Source organism: Pyrus communis, chromosome 2 (assembly GCF_041283825.1).
Source record: "Pyrus communis isolate YQ-2024b chromosome 2, ASM4128382v1, whole genome shotgun sequence".
Classification (NCBI taxonomy): Eukaryota; Viridiplantae; Streptophyta; class Magnoliopsida; order Rosales; family Rosaceae; genus Pyrus; species Pyrus communis.
The window spans coordinates 19,429,615-19,453,647 of NC_142566.1; the positions used below are offsets into that span (position 1 = coordinate 19,429,615).

The 24,033-nt window shown below is 36.9% G+C and overlaps 1 protein-coding gene, 1 long non-coding RNA gene and 2 pseudogenes across 17 annotated transcripts; all 4 read right to left on the reverse strand.

Moving 5' to 3' along the window:
* Window positions 1–336: 336 nt before the first annotated feature.
* LOC137749040 (putative disease resistance protein At5g66900) lies at window positions 337–5,055 on the reverse strand. Of its 4 annotated transcripts, none has more exons than XM_068489223.2 (6): window positions 4,681–5,055; window positions 3,699–4,353; window positions 3,178–3,581; window positions 2,517–2,878; window positions 2,167–2,372; window positions 337–2,019 (listed from the first exon to the last, which is right to left on the reverse strand). In XM_068489223.2, the coding sequence occupies exons 2-6, from the start codon at window positions 4,342–4,344 to the stop codon at window positions 1,181–1,183; spliced, it is 2,457 nt and encodes an 818-aa protein (XP_068345324.2). In that variant the 5' UTR covers window positions 4,345–4,353; window positions 4,681–5,055; the 3' UTR covers window positions 337–1,180. The 4 variants fall into 4 exon arrangements, with proteins under 4 accessions (XP_068345324.2, XP_068345325.2, XP_088541800.1 ...); XM_068489224.2 differs by having other exon boundaries at window positions 4,727–4,962; XM_088685674.1 differs by having other exon boundaries at window positions 2,517–2,911; window positions 4,727–4,920.
* A 908-nt stretch (window positions 5,056–5,963) lies between these two features.
* LOC137749038 (putative disease resistance protein At5g66900) lies at window positions 5,964–10,735 on the reverse strand (annotated as a pseudogene). The gene is made up of 5 exons (XR_015956646.1): window positions 9,231–10,735; window positions 8,343–8,674; window positions 7,653–8,011; window positions 7,318–7,529; window positions 5,964–7,066 (listed from the first exon to the last, which is right to left on the reverse strand). The product of XR_015956646.1 is annotated as a putative disease resistance protein At5g66900 (transcript).
* A 3,768-nt stretch (window positions 10,736–14,503) lies between these two features.
* LOC137748201 (uncharacterized) lies at window positions 14,504–18,344 on the reverse strand. 11 transcript variants are annotated; one of them, XR_015956679.1, is made up of 7 exons: window positions 17,878–18,344; window positions 17,351–17,437; window positions 16,228–17,047; window positions 16,006–16,093; window positions 15,659–15,723; window positions 14,811–14,894; window positions 14,504–14,709 (listed from the first exon to the last, which is right to left on the reverse strand). It is a non-coding gene; the product is annotated as an uncharacterized LOC137748201 (long non-coding RNA). The 11 variants fall into 11 exon arrangements; XR_015956673.1 differs by having other exon boundaries at window positions 17,769–18,343; XR_015956683.1 differs by lacking the exon at window positions 17,878–18,344 and having other exon boundaries at window positions 16,228–16,819; window positions 16,989–17,047; window positions 17,351–17,762.
* Window positions 18,345–18,491: 147 nt separating this feature from the next.
* On the reverse strand, window positions 18,492–22,999 carry LOC137749041 (putative disease resistance protein At5g66900; annotated as a pseudogene). Its single transcript, XR_015956648.1, has 5 exons — window positions 21,745–22,999; window positions 20,817–21,157; window positions 20,136–20,485; window positions 19,801–20,012; window positions 18,492–19,610 (listed from the first exon to the last, which is right to left on the reverse strand). The product of XR_015956648.1 is annotated as a putative disease resistance protein At5g66900 (transcript).
* Window positions 23,000–24,033: the final 1,034 nt, after the last annotated feature.

Sequence of the window (24,033 nt, forward strand, 5' to 3'; positions counted from 1 at the left end):
GTTCTTGAAACCAAAAGAGAAAATAAGACCCTTTCTTTCTTTATTTCAACTATTAACATTGAACAAGACTAATGGAACTATTTTTGTTGGAAAACATAGTTTGAGACAGATTTGTCGCAATATATAACCTAGAGTATATATGAATAATACTGAACTTGACCGGTAGACGTGAGTATAGATATCAAAGAAACTTACTTACAAAGATTAACGCTTAACCCCGTGACATGAAATTTTTTATCTTATGGAGACTCTTCAACCTTTTTTTTGGGTTCATTTTTCTTTTAAAATCTATTTGGGAAAGCATGAATCAGATTGTGTTGTTGAATCCCACATAAATTTATTTATTTATTGGTAAAAGGTTACTTTATTACGAACACAATACATTACAGAAGAAGAGGCCCACATACAAAACACAAACAAAAAAATGGACCTCCATGGTAACCCTTAGCCCAACACGAAGTATTGAGTGAGCCCAATTCAGAAAAACCGAAAAACACACCAAAGAAACCTGCAGCCTGAACGCCTCAAACGGAGACCCCAACAACCGCCTGAAATCCAGCCAAGAAAAGCCGACCCAGAAGTGAAGGAACAGAAGACGCGTTACTCCAAAGAGCACCCCAAAGTTGCAGCCACCAATCGAAGGAACAAAGGAAGCCTGCCAGAAGAAGGAACCCACAAGCAACAGTGCCAACGAGGGCACACAGACGGAGGTGGCGGGAACACCCGAGCAGGAGCTATACTCACCTTCCAAGAGAATCGCGGAAGTTTGCGGGAAAAATTAGTGGTCGCAAATCTAAATGGTGGCACTGAGGAGAAACGGGAAAGGGGATGGATGACAGAGTAGCAAACTAAAGGGAAAATGGAAGGAAACGGGAAAAGGGATGAAAGGGAAAGAGGAGAAACAGGAAGGGGGAAGGACGGAAGAGATGGAAAGGAGGGCTGAGGAGTGAGGACAATCAAAGGGCAACAGAGATGGGACGAAGTAAGGGGGTAGCAAGCCTAAAAAACAAAAGAAAGAACAAGCTGAAAAGCAAGGAAAGAGAAGGAAACATAAAAGAAAAGGAGAAGGGGAGGGGACTGCCACCGACCCTGGCCATAGCTAAGGTAATAAAAAAAATCGAGAAACTGTGTAAAAGGTCCCACCAAAAACACAAATCACACAGAGGGTGAAGAGCAACGTTCACTGAGTCTTGTGGAGCCAATTTAGGTTGATATTCTCTTTGGCCACAATTATACTTACGTTTTTCAGATACGACGAGAATGATTCCCATAAATATTTTGCCTCTTCATCACAGACCACTTCCTTTAACTGCTCAAGACCCTTGACTGATGGAGGCAGCTCCTGGAACCTTGAACATTGTCTCATGTTGATCTTTCTTAAACTACTCATTTCACCAATATCTTCGGGCAACACCTTGATGCTGAAGCAATCAGATATGTCAAGAAAGTGTACCTTTCCAAGGTTCTTCATCGAGGTTGGAAGCTCCAACAGTTCTGTGCAGGATCTTAGCCTCAACATTTCTAAATTTTTCAACTTTCCAATCCCTTCAGGCAAGGCAGATAGCTTATGACAGTTAGTGACATTGAGCTTCTTTAGTTTACTAAGATCACAAACCTCGGCAGGCAATTCAATTAAATCACTGCAATAGTCGATGTTCATTTCCTCTAGATTTGGGAATGCTGATGAGATTGAGATGGAACAGTTGTTGAAAGCTTGATCAATGTTACACATGAACAAGGATATCTTCTTCAGACTAGCCAATTGTAAGGGATTTTTCGTTATGGAAGGAATTGAGATGCGTTCCAATCTGATTCTCTTAAGATTTGGTAATGAACTCAAAAGTTGGAAGTTACTCAATTCAGCAGGTAAGAAACCATAATTTGTGACTATCACAGCCTTCAATTCACCCATGTTCACCATGGAATCGGGTAAAGCATAGTTCTTTGTCTGAAAATTCAATACTAAAACCTCAGCTTCTAGCATTTGCAAGTTGGGCCATTTTGTTGAAAACCCTTCATCTGCAAAGTAACAACTGTGAGTGTGGGGAGGCGAAACTAAAATGAAAGTATTATTAAGACTTAATGTGCATACATGTGCGTGCGGAATGAATATTTATTTGTGCATGTCTACGTAATTGCTAAAGCGAAAGGGAGAGATAGAACAACCAGTTGTTATGGATAATAAGCGGGCCTTCATCTGCTTCTGTTCTCTCCACCATTTTGGAAGTTTGTCTCCGCATATGTCAATAATCAGTCTTTTTCTACGTTCTACTGGTCCTTTTTTTGTGTTGTAGATAGCCAGTTCCCTAAGAACATCATGCTGGGTAACAAAGTGCTCACTATAATACCCGTCCCCCTCAATCTTGTCCTTCCTGGTGACGATTAAAACTAAGTTTCTTAGAAGAGATTTCTTCAACCAACAGATTGCAACAAGAAGTTATTAGCATCAACCAGTCGTGAATATAAAGGGGAAATAGAGCGAAAATATCATACAAGAGAAAATAAAGCTTGCACACCTTGTAACAACAAGATTAGCTAGACTTCGTTCGGTGAGCTTGTGGAGGTTTGCAATGCACTCTATATCTGTATCTAAAGCATATAACTCTGCCCAGATATCAATGAGGGCAGCAGCAGGGATTCTTTGGTCTTCCGGAAATGCACCTAAGTCTAAGAAACATTCCTTGATGGCAACCATTTCTTTATCCAAGGCATCCAAGCTTTGTTCAAGGATGAAAAGCAATTCAGTCTCTGAATCAAGAAAAGTAAAACCTTTAGACCAGTCAAGTTCCCTTTTTTGCCATATCTCTATAGGCTGCCCGCAAAGCGATCTCCCCGCCACTGTAATAGCAAGTGGAAAGCCCTTGCAACGCTCAACTATCTGCAGGATAATTTCCCAAACAAAGCCAACTACCTTTTAAGTTGCAGAGCCAAAGTTCAAGTTACTAAGATGAGAAAATGGATAAATAAACTATCTACATTTCGTTATTCTAATTTTAGTTTTAGTCCACAAATATGCTTAAATTCATGATTACTCACAGGTTTATATGGTAAATGGATGTGTTCGTCCACTCAATTGTGGATGCTTTGCGTAAAGTGAACATAATTTCTTGATAATTTTCCAAAACCAAGTCAACTAACTTTTGACTATACATTCTGTGCATTGCAACTAAAAAGTACCTTTTCTGGAATATCTTTTGGAATATGAGAGCTCTTATCTCCAAGGGATGCTGAATGATCAAAAAGTTTCATCGCATTGTCATGACTCAATGGTTGCAAAGAACAAGGGAAACCATATCCCCGAAATTCAGACCTAGATGTCACCAAAAACTTGTAATTTTCCGTTTTGAATTGATCAAACTTCTCCAGAAGGGATTCTGATCCAGACCAAACATCATCCAGGACAATGAGTATAGGATTCTGCCCTTCTTGCTTCAGAAAACGTTGCAGCAATGTCACTGTACTAACTTCGTTTTGGAAAGGAGGTACCTGGATACCCTTGCGTTGATATAGATCTTGAACAATATTTTCCAATTTATGCTTTTTTGAAACCGTGACAAAGAAGATATTATCCTTGAATGTATCTATAAAAAAAAAAAAACATAATAAATCTGTCCTTGAGGCGTCATTTAAATCTGCCGTGGTTGTACAAAGAAAAAAAACATATACAATTCAGAGTGCTAAGTTATAATATATGATACCTTTGACATCCTTGTCTTGACAAAACTTTGTAGCCAAAGTGGTTTTTCCACATCCTCCGGGAGCAGTCAGCACAACCATTGACACATTTTCGTCCTTTAGAAGCTTCCTCTTCAATTCCCTCAGAGGAAAATCCAATCCAACCACAAGCGGCGGAAGTTCAGGTACTGCGCAGAAGGCTTCACAATCGAGTTGTTTTGGGATCACCTGATTCAATTCAATTCTTCCGACCGCCTCCTCTATAATCTTCATCGTAACTGCAATGTCCTTCACATCCCTTATTCCCTGAACGTTTAGTATTTCCAAATGTTGTTGAAGAGATTCATTCCATTCAATCAGCCTGTTGGCGTATTTGTACCTTTTGGCTACGCTCCACCATTGAGTCTTTTCGCACTTTGGAAGGAGCTGTATGCCCTCCTCCAAATGTACTTTCAACTTTTTCAGTTCCTCGACCGGAAGATCCAATTTCTTGTTGGATTCTTCTATATCTTTCAACAAGGGTGCCAAAAGGTCTAACTTGGATTGGATGCGTTTGAGGAGGGGCGTAAACATTACATTCTTGGTGATCAGCTCCTTGAGGGCATCATACAGCATACTGAATGCTAGTCCGAGACCAGCCCCTCCGAAAAGGTCATCCGCTCCACCCATTTCTTGATTCTTAACAACAAAAACCAACACCAAAATCAGAAAAACCTACAAAAGTTTCGATCTAAAATGTACGACGACAGAAAATAACAGGGAAATTGGCCGAAATAATCATTTTTCACCCAATTGTTGAAATGATCAGTTTTTCAGTATGTGTTCGATATTGGATTTTGATAAGTTCAGAGATTGAGAATTTGAGATTTGATTTCGGACCATTTTAGCCACTTTCCCAAAACAATAACAGATTAGAAACTGTGGAAAAGCGAGACACTCTTAAACTTGGAACCCAAAATAAAGAGATTCAGAAAACAAGCAATACAAAGTTGGACTTTCTCTTACCTTGTTGGTGATCAAGCTATCTGGGTTTTAGCATAGAAATACTTACTATTGAAGCTCGATAGAAATTTCGGAGTTGGAGCGCGTTGTATAGTACACCCAGTCGGCTCAGCCCGACTGAGAATCGCAAATTCTACAAGAAAGCGGTGCAGGAAGGGAAAAAAAAGACTTCAGGGAAAGAGGCAGTTTAGTTCATCATTCTTCATGGCCCTTCTCTGCCCTTCGTTACATTTATGCTTGGAAAGAACTAGGAAAAGTAGAGGAAATTTTTACCCAAAAAAGTTTTTTTAACTCGTAAAGTATAGTCACACTCAAAAAATTCATCTTCACACTTTTAGGCGGAAAAGGATTGGAAATTTCGTGATCATGTTGTTTATTATACATTATACGATAAAAAATTATTTAAAATTTAAATTAAATATAAATAAGATCTAATAAAATTGACTGCACAATATATGATGAACGGTCACGATCACAAAATCTCACAGATTTCCCGAAAAAGGATGGATCCTTTTCCCTTTTAGACCACCACACTTGGTAATTGATTTCGTTTGTTTGTTTGTTTTTTTTTTTTTTTGGTAAGGCAACCCAAATTTTATTATAAATAGTCAAATTAAAAAAATCATCTTTAGGCTAGAATCTCTATGATGGTAAAATAAACAACTATTCTTGGATTTTAGAGTGCAACAATTCATTTGCTAAATGTTAAAAAAAATAATAAAACTCAAGGGTGGACCTTTGAGCAAAAAGAAATGGTAGAGAGAGAATGTTGTTTTAGAAAATGAGTAGGTTGGGTTTAAATTGTTAATAATAAAATATTCTTGTTAAAATACAAAGTGTTGTTAGAGATGAAAAGGTAAATTGAATAGTTGAATTAATTTTTTGAAATTGTTCACTTGCTAGTTTAACAAAAATTTAAATGAGAGAATCGAACTAAGGATTAGGCGAGTCGAGCTACACTATATATAAGGTTTGGTCGTTAGATTATAATAGTAGTTTTACTCTCTAAACCAACACAAGACAGTAAAAATGAACCAAGACATCGGGATTAGCCATCAACAACAAAGTAAGCTAGTTCTTTCTCACTTAGAGCGATGAGAAAGAGCAATGATCGATTAAATATTTAACCATTATTTCTACGTTGCAGTTAACTCACTTGCGGTCGAGCACTACTGATTATATTTTGACAATATGGTAAACCAAAACTTAGATAATCTTTACCAAAGTAAGCAACCAAAAAAAAAAAAACATATAGATATAACCAAATGCATAATTAACATATTAGGTGCAGTTAAAACACATTTTGTTTCGCATAATCAAAGAAAATATACTACACATTATTTATATTGTGTAAAACAATAACATGATATTTACGCATAAAAAAACAACACAAGATATGAAGACTCAAGAGAGTTTGAAATAAAAACTCATATGATGAAACATAGAAATTGGACAGAACCAAGAACGAAACATGTTGCTCCAACATTTATTGAGGAAAACAATGCAACACAAATCAGAAACATGTTGCTCCAACATTTATTGAGGAAAGACAGGTCTCATAACTGAAGCTTTTCGAGCCAATTCAGATTGGAATTTTCTTTTGTCACCTTGATTTTGTCTCTGGCTAAGAAGGAATCCCAGAAAGGTTTCTTCTCTTCATCACAAATCACTTCCTCTAACTGCTCGTCAAGATCCCACACTGATAGAGGCAACTCCAATCTTGAGCATTGTGCCATGTTGATCTTTCTTAAACCTCTCATCTTACCAATGCCTTCAGGCAACTTCCTAATGCCGAAACAATTATACATGTCAAGGCAGCGCAACTTAGTGAGGTTCTCAATTGAAACCGGAAGCCCTACCAACTCTGTACAGGACCTTAGTCTCAATACATCCAAATTCTGCAGCTTTCCGATCTCTTCAGGCAAGGAAGATAGCTTATGGCAGTTGGTGATACTAAGCACCTTCACATGAGCAAGATCACAGAGCTCGGCAGGCAGTTCCACCAAATCATGGCAATAGTCGATATTCATTTCCTCTAGACCCGGCCAGGCATCAGAAATTTTGATGGAACAATTGTGGAAAGCTTGACCCATATTACACATGAATAAAGATATCTTCTTTAGACTCTTCAATGGTACCCAGTTCTTGGTTATGGAATGAATTGAAATGCTCTCTAATCTTATTCTCTTCAGATTTGATAATGATTCCAGAAGATCAAAATTACTCAATTCAGTAGACGATAAACCATAGTTTGTGACTATTAGAACCTTCAGCTTGACAATTTTCTGCACAAATTCAGGTAAGGCATTGTTCTCCGTCTTAAAATTCAAAACTAGAACCTCAACTTGTGGTAGATGAACACTCTGCCATTGTGTTGGGTACGTTCCATCTGCAAACAATATGCTACGAGATATGAGTAGGAGAGAATTAAATGAAACTTTAGTGTATATTTTAGCGTGTGTGTCTGTGTGTGCACGTGCATTTGCGTGTGTACATATACATGTACTTGTGCATGTGATGATGTGTGTGAAGAAAATAAATGATAGTGCTATTCAAATCTGAGTGTGTGTGTGTGTACATATGCTGGTCATAGGCAGATGCACGTATATGCATTTTATAAAGAGAGTGAGATGGAACAACCAGAGGAGATAGACAATAGGCGAGCGTTGATGGGTTGAGACTTCTGCTCCCTCAACCACTTGGGTTGATTGCGTCCACTTACGACAATCAGTCTTTTTCTATCTTCTATTGGGTCTAATTTCGCAATGTAGATGCCCAGCTCTCTAAGCATATCATGCTGGCGAACAAAGTGTTCGCTGTAGTAGTTATCCAGAATCACCATATTCTCCTTCCTGGTAACAATCCAAACTCAGTCAGTTGCAGACTTACAGTTGTATATTATGGTAGGAGCTACTCATGAATATAGAAGTTTTCAATGAGAATATTATACTGGAGAAACATAAAATCTTGAGTACCTAGTGATCACAAGATTTGCCAGACCTTTCCTGGCGAGCTCGTGGAGGTTCTTGATGGACTGAAAGTCCCCATCTAGCATATATAACTCTGCCCACATATCAATGAAAGCAGCAGCAGAGATTCTTTGATCTTCAGGAAATGAAACAAGGTCCATGAAACATTCCCTGGTGATAGCCTCTTTGTCACCTAAGGCATCTATGCTACTTTGAAGGCAAAGAAGCAACTTAGTCTCATAATCAAGAATAGAACCTCTACGCCAGTCTTCTAGTCTGGAAAGCCAGGATTCTGCAGCTTGTCCGCTAAGTGAGTTCCCGGTCACTGTAATGGCAAGTGGAACTCCCTTACAGTGCTTTAGTATCTGCAGGTTAGTTGTACCAAATGATGTCAACTACTATCCGAGTTGCAGACTGTAAGTTCAAGTTTCTTTTAACATCTCAATGGTTTCATGAAAATGGTTAATGACTACCTACTTATCTTCATTCTTATTTTAGTTTTAGTTCTTAATTAAAATCATATGTGATTCGTGAATGATCATTTGCACGTTCGTATGGTAAAATGGGTGTTCGCTTCTGTATGTGTATACTTATCGTAAAAGATCAAAACAATTTCTTGTCCCCACTTTGTTGCTCTATAATTTGTGAGGCCTTGATAAGTATATTGTGTCGTGAATTGCATAGTGAGAAACAAACCTCTCTCAGGAGATCTTCTGGAACAGACAAGCTATCTCCCAGGGCTGCTGAATAACGCAAAAGAGTCATTGCATCTTTATCCTCCAAAGGTTCGAGTTTATACGGAGTGCCAAATCCTGGAAATTCAGATCTCGATGTCACCAAGATCTTGTAATTTCGCAATTTCAAATCAACAAACTTCTGAAGAACAGATTCGGACCAAACATCATCCAGGACCAACAGTAGAGGATCTTGTCCTGCTTCCTGAGACTTCACGCGTTGATATAGCTTTTCTACATCTGAGTTGGGGTGTTCCGAAACAGTGACAAAGAATATATTTTCCTTGAATTTATCTATCAAAATACAACACAAGAAATATGTTTGATAAATGTGTAAACAAAGAACAAGACACGATGGTAATGTTAAGACTGAAAAAATTAAATCTTGATCTCAAGTACAGTACAGCTCTAGGATAAGCAAAGAGTATGAAACGAGTGAAGCAGTTTTCGTATTGGAACGTAGTCCAATCATGAAGCTAGTGTTGTAAATTCCTACCCGTGAGGTTTTCCATTTATATTCCTGTAAGACTCAGTCTCTCAGATATGAACTGTATATCAGCAATGGGGATGATTCTTTGCTGATATAACGCACGAGTGAGACTAATATCCAAGATATACCAATATTCAAGCAATTGAAATATTACACTTTGGATTAACTTTGGTGTTATATATATCTGAAGCTGGGATTGATTTGGTATAAATAGGTGCTGTAAACTCATACAAAAGGCTTCAACTCAACGACCGACATCTATAGCATACTACTAGTAGTAATCGAGAGAAAAAGATGTTAAATTACAGATTAATTCTACTATAACAATTCTCAATTAGTTATTAGAAAATACTATCATACCTTTGACGTCCTTATCTTGACAGAATTTCATTGCCAATGTGGTTTTCCCGCATCCTCCCGTAGCAGTCAGCACTAACATTGAGACATCGACCTTGAGAAGCATCTTCTTCAAATACCTCAAAGGCTCATCCAATCCAACTGTAACACGTGGAGGTTCTGGAACTGAACCCAAATCACGAAATCCTTCTTGATTTTGTATCACAACATTCTCTTTGCTTCCAACCGAACCATTTTTCTGGACAGCAGCCAAGATCTCCTTCGTCACAGCCAAGGTCTCGCTCGAAACACCAAATGTCTCCCCTGAAACAGCCAAGTTCTCGCTCGCAACAACAAATGTCTCCCCTGAAACGGCCAAGCTCGTCCTTGCAACACCGAATGTCTCCCTTGAAACAGCCAAGTTCTCCCTCGCAACACCAAATGTCTCCCTTGAAACAGCCAAGTTCTCCCTCGCAACACCAAATGTCTCCCTTGAAACAACCAAGTTCTCAAACGTATTCCTTGTTCCCTCCACATTCAGTATCTCCAACAACCTTTTTAGACACTTGTCCAAATTGAGAAGTCGGTTGGTGTATTTATACTTTTTGAAGAGTTTCCAACGGCTAGGCTTGGAGCACTCGAGAACTAGCTCTTTCCCATTCTTCATTTGTTTCTCAATTTTTTCTACTTCCTTGTTTGATTGATCCAACACCGCTTTGTACTTCGCTATGTCATCGATCAGCGGCTTTAACGCTTCTAGCGTGGAATTGAGATCTCCGAGGAGCTCCTTAAACATCATAGTCTTGTCCTTGACATCCTTAACAACATCATACAGCAGAGTAAACAATGTTCCTACAGCAGCCTCTGCAAAAAGCGCCTCAGCCATTCCAGCTTCCCTCAAACAAAACCCGACACCGAAAAATCCCAAAACTAACTTGCAATCATTTCCATCAAAATTTGAAGACAAGAGGAGAACATAGTAGTATGAAAAAAAACCCAAATAAAAATGCTCTTAATACAAGGAACAATCCGATCCTGCTTCATATAGGAGGCTAAGAACTTCTTAGTTGAATCCATTGACTTTTGCTTTCACCTACCTCATTGACTTACCAAGCAAATTGCAAAGCTGCTTTCTGGGAAACTTCGAAACTAATATATTTTGCATTGACTGACCAAGAAGATGCTTCGGCTAACCAAAATATCGCACCCATCACACTCATGGCTTCCGACAAGAGCGTAATGACAATGCAATGATCCAAAGATAAATTCTAATATATTACAAATAATATTGAAATAATTTAAAATTTTCTGGACCGCAACGCAAACAGTTGGTATGCATGGGGGCATTTCTTCTTTTTCTTTCTTTGGGGACAAGGAATTCGCCTACCACAAACCCATTTTCCATCCCTTCCCGGAAAGTGTTGTGTTCGCTCGCAATCAGTCGCAAGTTGGAACCTTTCAACAACCACAAACCAATTTTACTGATCTACTCTTTTGAATTTATTTTCTATACTTTTTGTACCACCACACTAACAGGAAAATTGGAATTTCGTATTTTTTTGTTGTAAAACAATCAACGCTCTAAACACTCTGTTTTAAAGTGCAAAACTCAAAAAATTCATCTCCAAGAGATGTTGTAAAAGAGTCCATATTGTAACAAAATGAACGGTCGCTCTTTAAATTTAGAGTGCAGCTATTCACTTGCTAAATGTAAAAAATAAAAATAAAAAAATCATTGGAGGGTAGAACCTTGAGCAAGGAGAAAATGAAGAGGGAATATTGTTTTACAAAATGAGTGGATTGAGTTTGAATTTTTAATAATAAAATATTCGAAGTTTGTTAAAATAGTGTTGTTGGAGATGAAAAATTAAGTTGAGTAGCTAAAATAGTTTTTTATACTGCTCACTTAGTTTAACAAAAATTTAGAGTTTCTCTTGAAGAGATGCTCTAACTAGACCCAAAAATCTTCGAGCCGCAAAAGTTTTAGCCCATATTATGCACTTGAGCCTATACATTTTGGTCGTCTTGCAATCTGTAGAGCAGGTCAGAAATGAGGTTTGTCCTAAACCTCAACAATTCATTCGTGAAAAAACTTGTGCGGGGGAGAATTTCCGCTAATATCTGTGTTCTAAAAAAAAGTTGAGTACTTCTTTTACTCTTTAACTCCTTGAAAATAATTCATAGACCTACCACTAGTCATCATGATCAACTTAAACGAAATCAAAACAGAGCTCAGCATCCAAGACTGGTTTGAACATGGACGTCTTTGCTTTCACCTCGTTGAAGATGTCGTAGAGGATCCCTTTCCGTCATACAGCACACTGAAAACTGTCCCTAGGCCGCCCCCGGTATAAAGCTCCCCCACTCCCAGCAAACCAGATAATGTAACTTTGAAAATGTGAGAAAATTTGATTAAAATATAAAAAAGATTAACAATAACAGATTCTAAATCATCCAAAGTCAAATTCACATATGGCGTGCTTCATGACAGTGTAATATAAAATTGTAAGCACGTTCTTAGTTTTGAATTACCGACCAACTCGAATAATTATATTGTCAAATGAAGAATTAAAAATCGGTAAAAAGACTCCAATAATTATATTGCCAAATGAAGAATTAAGATTCAGTAAAAAAAGACCATTGACTTGACTCAATTTATTTTTTTCGTTGGAAAGATGATATAAAATGGATTAGGCTAATCGAACTATACTAGATATATGGTATGGTCTTCGAATAACAATAGTGGTTTTACTCTCTATACCAGCAAAGACATTAAAAAAGAACCGAGACATCTGGATTAGCCATCAACAAGCATGCCACTTTCTTCATGCTCAGAACAATTACAAAGAGCTAATTCCCGATAGAACAATAGTCCAGACCAATCCCCAATTTCCGAATTTTATTAAATTATTAAAAACACTAGTAAAAGAATAGAAGTGGGAGGAAAAATTAAAAATCAATAAAAAGAGACATTGACTTAACTCTATTTATTCTTTCGGTTGGATGGATGATAATGAAAAAAAATGAAACATTCTTAAATTTGGAACCCAAAATAAAGAAATTCAGAAAACAAGTCATACAAAGTTCGATTTTCTCTCACGTTATTGTGATCAAGCAAGACAGTTAAACGAAAAAAGTTCGATTGACTGTGGAGGGAGACTTGGAATTAACCAGGAAACTGCATCACCATGTCTAGGAAGCTTGCATATGGTGACAGAGATAACCCACCAACCGCAATGCAGGTTTTTGGTCGACCAGAATTGTACTTTTGTTATAAAATATTGTTTCTTATCCTTTTAAATTGTGAAGGCAAGTTTCGGAAGGAGACAAAAGCATAAAGACAAACGAAAGTTTTGAAACAATGAGCAATTTGGATGAACTAATAAATTTACTTCCATTGGCAAACCATTTCTTTTCTGCACTTGCAAGTTGGTTTCCAAGACTATTTATTTTCTCTAATGCATTAGCTAGCACCCAAAAAAGTGAGCCCATAAACTCTAAATTCTTACCAACTTTTTGTAGGATTGTATTCCATTTCTCTTTCGATAATACTTACATTCCTCACATGGATAATTTCACTATTTTGTCCATTTTTTGTTTGAACAAGCCTCGGGTGTTCTTTAGGAGAAATTTTTTTGTGGAGCTTGACTTATCACTGGACTTCACTGAGTGGCACTACAATACACTTAAAACTCGTCACGTGACAAGTCTTGAATATTATCTTTTATCATTCTTTTATATTTAAAATTCTCATAATTATTTTTTTGGAGTTTTAACGAAAAACCTACAGTACTGTTCACTTTAACGAAAAACCACATTTTTACACTAAAAAGTCAATCTTGGTACTATTCATTTTACCCTTTATTTTGTCTTTATTGTTAAAACTCAAAGTTTTCAAGCCATTTTCGTTAGTTTTCCTTTATTTTTTTCCTACTAATTAATATATAATATGGATCAATCTAATGTTTTTTTTTTCTTCTTCTTCTTTCTCCCTATTTATTTCTTCCCAAATTTCCCTCCACTTTGTTTTGTTGTTGGTGTTCACTGTCTCTCCCACTTCTTACTCTCTCCTAGTTCTATATCTTGCTTTCCTTCAAAAAAAAATAAAAAATAAAAATAAAAATAAAAATATGCACCCTCTCCAATTTTATCATGGAAAGCAACCAAGAACCTGTAAGTTTCTTTTCGTTCTTTATATTTGATCATGTGAACTAGACATGAATAACCCACATATATATATAGGCGTATTAGGGTTATTTTTTTTTCTTTTAATTGGGGGTTTTTGGGTGAGGGTGTTTGGTTTATTTTATATTTTTGTTCGTTAAAAAAAAATGCTCAGATGCTGAAAACATAGAGCTTATGGATTGAAAATGGATAAAATGAAGAACGATGTGAGATCTTTATTTTTAAAAAATGCGCAGATGCTCTTGGTTTTGAATTATAAACCAACTCCAATAATCCTATTGCCAAATGAAGAAATAAAAATCAATAAAAAGGGACCATTGACTTAAATCTATTTTGTTTTTTGTTTTTTGCTGGAAGGATGATAATGGATCATGCAAGTTGAACTACACTATATATAAGATTTGGTCGTTGGATTATAATAGTAGCTTTACTCTCTAAACCAGCTCAAGGTGATAAAAATGAACCAAGACATCGGGGATTAGCCATCAACAACAAAGTAGGCTACTTCCTTCCTGCTCAAAATAATTAGAAAGAGCTAATTCTCCGATAGAACAACATCCTCCTGTCCCTTATCTCCGAATTTTATTAAATAATAAAAACGATAATAAAAGAATATAGGCGGGGGAACACGACCTAAACCCCTGAAGAAAAAAACAAACAATGAAAATGCAAAACAAGACGAAACTCAAGGTCATGAGTATAAGCGACAACTACAAAATCTAGAACGGTGGTCCAACATTTATAGCCGTATAGGCACTAGCAGCCGCACTGAAAGAAGCTAAGGCATTAGCAACTTCCGCGCGTTATGAACTTGTGTTTCTATTATCATTATTGACTGTGGAGGAAGAAATGGAAATTAACCAGGAAACTGCATCACCATGTCTGGGAATCTTTCATATGGTGACAGAGAAAATTTTGTTTCTTATCCTACTAAATTGAGAAAGCAAGTTTCAAAAGAAAACGAAAGCATAGAGAAAGACATATGAAAGTTTTGAACCAATGAGCAATGATTGATTAAATATTTAACCATTATTTCTACGTTGCAGTTAATTCACTTGCGGTCGAGCACTTAGATAATACTAGATAGTAATGCTTGCGCGTTGCTAGTGGGATTAGAAATCGGCTGCAGTATATGAAATTGAGCTAATAATACATGTTGGGATAACATTGATTAATCTAAATAAAAATATCTCAGGATAGGAAAGATTTTTATTTGCTGCAAAAAAATTCTTATTTTGTTATTTTACAAAGGTAATTCGCTCCAACTTCCTTGGTATCATTGCTCATCCCTGCGACAACTCTTTGACATTCCAAAGAACTAAAAACGAATGCAAAATTACCTAATCAAAATTAGAAGCAAACCAATGAAAACATTTACGAACATGCCGTAAAAGTATTAAATGCGAAAGGGGAACAAACCTTTTGCACGGTGGTCTTGAAGCAAGTAGCATTAACAAAATCGTGATCCTTCAAATCCTCCAAGAAAGTGGCTTGCTCGTTCTTCTTTCGGCACGAAGCATGCACGGAAAAATGCATACATAAAATAGGCAACAACATAGTGCAGGTTAATTATTTGGGTTGAAAATAAAAAACAAAGTAGCTGAAAAACTCAAAAACATCGTAAACTGGACGTCTTTTAAACGCAAAATTGTAATATGTTGTTCATGCATTTGTATAACTCTGACATATCCAATAAAACACGCCAAAACAAAGAATGCAATTTCACACAAAACAACAGAACAAATTAATCAAACAAACGCCAATACATAATGAAACAAAAATCTAATATCCAAAATTCAAATAATTTGTAAAACATGAAAAATTACAGGAATAAATGAAGGAGAATGAGAAGCAACAAAACTTAACGGTCTGGGGGAAGCTGAGACAAAGGTAGGGCAATGGAAGTGTCTCTGAAAGTCTATAAATAAAATTTATCTTCTGGGTGGGGATTCGGTTTCAGTTTAGCTAAAGTCTCTGATGCAGTTTCCATGTTCCTTCCTGGGATCTCTAAACTCTTCCTCTTTCTCCAATGACCCAAAATTCCAAAATTTCCAACAGAAAAAAAGGGTAAATTTATTAGAGATTTTGAGGTAATTGCTAAGATATTTAAAATCCAAGCATGATAACAGTACAAAGATAAATTTATAAATTAACTAATTAGGCTTTGAATAAATGAAGCTAATTCCTTTATAGTAACAAATTGTTGGTTAGAATACTACAATTTGATTAAATATATAATAAAAGAAAAATAGGAAAATGATGCTTACCAATATGGACGTATGGATTGCTTCGAAAGAACGTAAATGCAAGGTTGTCATCCCAATGGTTTTGTCTGCAATAAGAAGTGTAATTAACTTAAAAAGAAGCATCATTGCTACTTGCTAGTCTTCCTACACAATCAAATCACATTGACCATAAACTATTACATGCAACTCAAAAGATAAAATGAAGATAAGAGAAATTCACTGAAAAACTCGAAAACACTTGCCGGAAAAACTCACTGATAAGCATTAGATATCTTTTAATAATTGCACAGTTAAAGCGTGATAGCTACGATATTCCTCTAGCCATCAGAACCTGGAACACATAACTAATGAGTGTTAAAGAAACTTACCACAAAATTGTCAAAAGAGAATATACGACCATACGCTTCATCCAGTTTCATTGCATATCGTATCAGTTTATGAAAATCTCCTTGCAATCTGTTGTTCAAAAAATCCAAAGTAAAAATCAACTACAGTAACTCATAACAACATAAAGTATAACCATTAAATTAAATTCAACATAATACAGAAACAATTTCACTACCATACATAAAACTCCATAAATTCCTTACCACATAAACCTTGAGAGGTCCAATAGGTCTAGAAGTCTCAAAACCTTCTCCATATTCAGCTCTAGCCGCCTGAAAACACCGAAAAAGAGGAAAAAAACATAAATTCATCAAAATTCCCTACCCAAAACTAAGCTAAAAATGGAAAATATTCAAACCTCATAATCTCTGGTTTCCTAAACGCCACATGGATCTACATTAGAAAACATTGGAGTAGCGGTATAAAAGTGAAAGATTTAAGACATTTCAGTACAATGCAAGTGGCAGAAACGTCAAAATTAAATTTTATTTGATAATTATCAAGGAATATGATCTATAAATGACAAAACCAAATTATGGTTGTAGCAATGATTTCACCTTTGTTTATTTTTCTTTTACAATAGGTCCTACATGTGCCTTAATCTCTTATAAACGGTTATTTGATTGAGTCTAAAAGCTTCAGTCAAACATTTCAAAAATAAAAAATCTTTGATCCATTCAAATTATGTATTAAATTTTATTATCAAATATAGATGCACTGGGCAATTGAGACCCACGCAAAACAGAGGAAATACCTGCATACTCTTTCACTCTTTCCCTAGGTTCTGTCTACTGACTGTGAATTGTAAACAACAACATTATCAACAATGTTTACCCTTGGTACGCAAAAAAAATTAAAAGAAAGAGGCCCAAAATTTTACCATGACAAATGAGATTGTAAATGTTATTAGAATGTGTAGTGATAGAATGAAGCAAACTATATGCACTGGTTAATTGAGACTCACCCAAAACAGAGGAAATACCTGCGTACTCTTTCACTCTTTCCCTAGGTTTTGTCCACTGACTGAATTGTAAACAATGACATTATCAGCAATGTTTACACTCGGTACGCAGAAAAATTTAAAAGAAAGAGGCCCAAAATTTGAGCATGACACCAATTCTCAAACTGCACATCTACTAAATTACAACAGTACTGTATCGATGACTGAAATGATCTTTGGAGCATCTAGGTACCCAGGTTTTCAATTAAAAAACTTATCCAATTGAATTCAATTTAAAAAATGATCTCTCGGGCATCTAGGTACACAGGCATGCATTCAAGTGCACAAACACAGTCAAATGAGTTATGAATTAACAGAAAACATACCAAAGGCAGTGGGAAGCTGTACGTCGATGTCAGACATGAAACTTAGCTGATTCAACTAAGCGGGCCTGCTAACCAGAATGCTCAGACCTGTATCATATTTAAAAATACCCATAAATCATCATGACCTCAATCAAATATAATCAAGATAAGAAAAACATAACAGGCACAAATCACATAATAGAAAAGAAGTTTCACAACTCATCCACAATCATCAACAGCTAAATTAAATCCAAAAATTAATCACGATCATCCATTTGTATATCAAGTAGACGTGTAAATGGGTCGGATTTATTGGGTTTGGATCGGGTTTCATCTGATCCGTTAATTTAACGGGTTATTCAAACCTAACCTGTTAAGCTAACCGATCATCCCTTTCACCCGTTAACAATTTTTTTTTTTTTTTTTTTTTCCGTTTCACCCGTCGTCTGCGCCTTCATCATCGACCTCTTCTGGGCCGCAGCTCTGGCTGCTTTTTTGTATTTCCCTAAGATCCATGAACAAACCACCCAGAGTTCAAAGGACCTCACCGACACCATTTTCGAATTCCCCGGACGGAAATCTCCTCTGAAGGCTATACACATGATCGAGCCGGTGCTCGACCGAGACAACCCTGCTTATTGGGACTTCCTCTCCTTTTTCTCATATCTTCCCAAATCCAAAGAAATCATCGTCAACACGTTCGAAGAGCTCGAGCCACCTGCCATCCTCCAGGTCATTGCTGAAGGCCTGTGTAAATTTCACGCCTTGGGAGACGTCGGCGAGGGGTGTGAATTTCACGGCGTTGGAAGATCCGCCGCCTTTGCCGAAGCTGAGGTATCCAGTGCCGCTGGATTTGGAGGGGAGGCAGTAGGAGAAGAACCGGTTGTATTTCAAGGCAGATTACTCCTGAGGGAATCCCGGCCGAGACCGAGCAAACCGGCGGCACCCCCGAAGAGTCCCTGATTGCTTTGGCCTATTTAACCATTATTTCTACGTTGCAGTAACTCACTAGCAGTCGAGCACTACTGATCATAATTTGACAATACGGTACATCATAATTTAGATAATCATCTTGACCAAAGTAAGCAACAAAAAAAAAAAAAAAAAAAAAAACTTATATAACCAAATGCATAAATAACATATAAGATGCAGTTAAAACACATTTTGTTTCATATAATCCAAGAAATTATAACACGCATTATTCATTATTTATATTGTGTAAAACAAGAACATGATACACCAAAAAAAAAAAAAAAAAAAAACAACACAAAATATCTTAAGACTCAAGAGAGTTTGAAATAAAGAGTATTACAAGCGCATATGATGAAACATAGAAATTGGACAGAAGCAAGAACGAAATCACGCAAGAAGGTGAAAATTGAAGAAAACAATGCAACACAAATCAGAAACATGTTGCTCCAACATTTATTGAGGAAAGACAGGTCTCATTACTGAGGATTTTTGAGCCAATTCAGACTGGTTTTTTCTTTTGCCACCTTGATTTTGTGTGTGTCTAAGAAGGATGCCCACAAATGTTTATTCTTTTCATCACAAATAACTTCCTCTAAGTGCTCGGTTAGATCCAACGCTGATGGAGGCAACTCTTTCAATCCTGAGCATTCTCCCATGTTGATCTTTCTTAAACCGCTCATCTTACCAATGCCTTCAGGCAACTTCCTAATGCCGAAACAATTATACATGTCAAGACTGCACAACTTAGTGAGGTTCTCAATTGAAACCGGAAGCCCTACCAACTCTGTACAGGACCTTAGTCTCAATACATCCAAATTCTGCAGCTTTCCGATCTCTTCAGGCAAGGAAGATAGCTTATGGCAGTTGGTGATACTAAGAACCTTCACATGAGCAAGATCACAGAGCTCGGCAGGCAGTTCCACCAAATCATGGCAATAGTCAATATTCATTTCCTCTAGACCCGGCCAGGCATCAGAAATTTTGATGGAACAATTGTGGAAAGCTTGACCCATATTACACATGAATAAAGATATCTTCTTTAGACTCTTCAATGGTACCCAGTTCTTGGTTATGGAATGAATTGAAATGCTCTCTAATCTTATTCTCTTCAGATTTGATAATGATTCCAGAAGATCAAAATTACTCAATTCAGTGGACGATAAACCATAGTTTGTGACTATTAGAACCTTCAGCTTGACAATTTTCTGCACAAATTCAGGTAAGGCATTGTTCTCCGTCTTAAAATTCAAAACTAGAACCTCAACTTGTGGTAGATGAACACTCTGCCATTGTGTTGGGTACGTTCCATCTGCAAACAATATGCTACGAGATATGAGTAGGAGATTAATTGAAACTTAAGCGCAAAATTTAGCGTGTCTCTGTGTTCATGTGTGTGTGAGCACGCACGAATGTGAATATACGTGGATAAGTATGCTGGTCATAGGTAGACGTGCATATGTGCACATATATGCATTTTATAAAGAGAGAGATGGGACAACCAGAGGAGATAGATAATAGGCGAGCATTGATGGGTTGAGACTTCTGCTCCGTCAACCACTTGGGTTGATTGTGTCCACTTACGACAATCAGTCTTTTTCTATCTTCTATTCGATCTAGTTTTGCATTGTAGATAGCCAGCTCTCTAAGCATATCATGCTGGCTAACAAAGTGTTCGATGTAGTAGTCATCCAGAATCTCTATATTCTCCTTCCTGGTAACAAGCGAAACTCAGTCAGTTGCAGACTTGCAGTTGCATATTATGGTCAGAGTGACACGTGAATGTGGAAATATGGAATGAGAATATTATACAGGAGAAACTTAATAGCTTGCGTACCTAGTGATCACAAGATTTGCCAGACCTCTGCTGGCGAGTTCGTGGAGGTTCTTCATGGACAGAAAGTCCTCATCTAGCTTATATAACTCTGCCCACATATCAATGAAAGCAGCAGCAGAGATTCTTTGATCTTCAGGAAATGAAGCAAGGTCCGTGAAACATTCCTTGATGATAACATCTAAGGCATCTATGCTACTTTGAAGGTGAAGATGCAACTCAGTCTCAGAATCAAGAATAGAACCTCTAGACCAGTCTGCTAGTCTTGAACGCCAGAATTCTGTAGCTTGTCCGCGAAGTGATTTCCCAGTCACTGTAATGGCAAGGGGAACTCCCTTACAGTGCTTTAGTATCTGCAGGTTAATTGTACCAAATGATGTCAATTACTATCTGGGTTGCAGACAGAAAGTTCAAGTTTCTTTTAACATCTCAATGGTTTCATGAAAATGGTTATTGACTACCTACTTATCTTCATTCTTATTTTAGTTTTAGTTCTTAATTAAAATCATATGCGATTAGTGAAAGATCTTTTGCAGGTTCATATGGTAAGATGGGTGTTCACTTCTGTATGTGTGTACATATCGTAAAAGATCAAAACAATTTATTTTCCCCACTTTGTTGCCCCCATAATTTGTGAGGCCTTGGTATGTATATATGTCGTGAATTGCATAGTGAGAAACAAACCTTTCTCAGGAGATCTTCTGGAACAGACAAGCTATCTCCCAAGGCTGCTGAATGACGCAAAAGAGTCATTGCATCTTCATCATTCAAAGCTTTGAGATTATACGGAGTGCCAAATCCTGGAAATTCAGATCTCGATGTCACCAAGATCTTGTAATTTCGTGATTTCAATTCATCAAACTTTTGAAGATGAGATTTGGATTCGAACCAAACATCATCCAGGACCAACAGTATAGGATCTTGTCCTGCTTCCTGAGACTCTATGCGTTGATATAGCTCTTGTAGAACATCTAAGTTGGGCTCTTTAGAAACGGTGACAAAGAAGATATTTTTCTTGAATTTATCTATCAAAATACAATACAAGAAATATGTTAGATAAATGTGAAAACAAGGAACAATATACTATGGTAAAATTGAAGAGTATGAAACGAGTGAAGCAATTTTCTTAAAGGAACCTGATCAATCATGAAGCTAGTGTAGTAAATGCTTCGTTACCCTGTCAAGTAAAATTTCCTACCCATGGGATTTTCCAATTATATTCCTCTCATGAACCGTATAACAGATATCCAATAAGACATGGGGACGATTCTTTACCATATAATGCATGAGTGAACTATGATATCCGAGATATACCACATATTAGTCATGGAAAAAAGAAAGCTTGAATTTCGAAACCAGATATCCAATAAGACATGATATTCAAGCATTTGAAATATTACATTTGTGGATTAACTTTGATGTTATATATATCCGAAGCTGGGTTTGATTTGGGCATAAATAGGTGCTGTAAACTCATACAAAGGGCTTCAACTCAACAAGCGACATCTATAACATACTACTAGTAGTAATCGAGAGAAAAAGATGTTAAATTACAGATTAATTCTACTATAACACTTCTCAATTAATCAGCAATTAGAAAGTAGTATCATACCTTTGACTTTCTCATCTTGACAGACTTTCGAGGCCAATGTGGTTTTCCCGCATCCTCCCGTAGCAGTCAGCACTAACATTGAGAAATCGCCCTCAAGAAGCATCTTCCTTATATACCTCAAAGGCTCATCCAATCCAACTGTAACACGTCGAGGTTCTGGAACTGAAACCAAATCATGAAATCCTTCTTGATTTTGTATCACAACATTCTCTTTGCTTCCAACCGAACCAATTTGGTGGACAGCAGCCAAGATCTCCTCCGACTTAGCCAAGTTCTCCGTCGCAACACCAAATGTCTCCCTTGAAACAGCCAAGTTCTCCCTCGCAACACCAAATGTCTCCCTTGAAACGGCCAATTTGTCCCTCACAACACCTGCTATCTCCCTTAAAAGAGCCAAGTTCTCCCTCGAAACAGCCAAGGTCTCCAACCCATTCCTTATTCCCTCCACAATCAGTACCGTCAACAACCTGTTTAGACACTTGTCCAAATTGAGAAGTTGCTTGGCGTATTTATACTTTTTGAAGCCTTTCCACCGGCTAGGCATGGAGCACTTGAGAACTAACACTTTCCCATCCTCCATTAGTTTCTCAATTTTTTCTACTTGCATGTTTGATTGAGCCAACTCCGCGTTGTACTTCGCAATGTCATCGATCAGCGGCTTTAACGCTTCTAGCGTGGAATCGAGATCTCCGAGGAGCTCTCTAAACATCATAGTCTTGTCCTTGACATCCTTAACAGCATCATACAGCAGAGTAAACACTGGTCCCAGAGCAGCACCTGCAAAAATCTCCCCAACTCCTCCCATTCCAGCTTCTCTCAAACAAAACCCGACACCAGAAAATCCGAAAACTAACTAGTAATAATTTCAATCAAAACTTAAAGACAAGAGAAGAACATAGCAGTATGAAAAACCCAAATAAAAATGCTCATTATATAAGGAAGAAACCGATTCTGCTTCAATAGGAGGCTAAGAATTTCTTACCAAGCAAATTGCAGAAGCTGCTTTCTGGGAAACTTCGAAACTAAGATATTTTGCATTGACTGACCAAGAAGAAGCTTCCGCTAACCAAAACGTCACACCTACCACACTCATGGCTTTCGACAAGAGCGTAATTACACTGCAATGATCCGAAGATAACTAAATAAGATAAAATAATATTTGAAATAATTTAAAATTTTCTAGACCGCAACGCAAACAGTACCATTTTCCATCCCTTTCTGAAAAGTGTTGTGTTCACTCGCAATCAGTCGAAAGTTGGAACCTTTTAATTGTGTTTTCTTTCTCCGGTCACCGCTCACTTTCAACTCAACAACCACTACTGTGGTGCTTCTTTTCTCAGAAGTAACAAGAGGAAGTTTTTACCCAAAAAGTAACTTTAACTCCGACCTGACCATATAGGCAATTTTACAGATCTACCCTTTTAAATTTATTTTCTATATTTTTTGTATCACCGCACTAAAAGGAAAATTGAAGTTTCGTAATTTTTTGTTGTAAAAAAATCAACATGCTAAACACTCTTGTTTAAAAGAGCAAAACTCAAAAAATTCATCTCTAAAAGATGTTATAAAAGAGTCTCTGTTATAACAAAATAAACGACCACTCTTTAAATTTAGAGTGCAGCTATTCACTTACTAAATGTTACAAAAAAAAAAAAAAATAACATTGGAGGGTAGACCATTAAGCAAGGAGAAAATGAAGAGGGAATATTGTTTTACAAAATGAGTGAGCTGAGTTTGAATTTTTAATAATAAAATGTTTAAAATTTGTTAAAATAGAGTGTTGTTGGAAATGAAAGATTAAGTTGAGTAGCTAAAATAATATTTTTATATTGTTCACTTGCTAGTGTAAAAAAAAATTTAGAGTTTCTCTTAGAGAGATGCTCTAACTGGATCCAAAAGTCTTCGAGCCGCAAAAGTTTTAGCCCATATTATGCACTTGAGCCTATACATTTTTGTCGTCTTGCAATCCTTAGAGCAGTTTCACACCTAACACAAATGCGCTAGCACCCAACGCATTTATATACTCAGTGAACAATGATAGACTCAATAAACAATAATAGGCCAAATGCATCTCCACCCCTAACAAAAAATAGCCTAGTCCATTTTATTAAAATATGATTAAATAAAATGCATCTCCAATTGGACCTTTAAAATAATGACATGTTTCCCCTCATTTGACCGGTTCTCTCTTTCTCTCTTTCTCTCTCTCTCTCTCTCTCTCTCTCCCTCTCTCTCTATCTATTTTCTCTCACTCTCTCTCTTTTCCAGCTCACTCCCGTGAGCTCTCCT

What these genes read in the sequence shown, in the direction of transcription:
- LOC137749040 (XM_088685674.1), bottom strand. Translation starts at nt 4,344, where the DNA reads ATGGGTGGAGCGGATGACCTTTTCGGAGGGGCTGGTCTCGGACTAGCA. An exon ending in GCTAATCTTGTTGTTACAAG is followed by an intron (nt 2,373 to 2,516) that starts GTGTGCAAGCTT and finishes AATCGTCACCAG; the next exon opens with GAAGGACAAGATTGAGGGGG. An exon ending in CTTATTATCCATAACAACTG is followed by an intron (nt 2,020 to 2,166) that starts GTTGTTCTATCT and finishes GTTACTTTGCAG; the next exon opens with ATGAAGGGTTTTCAACAAAA.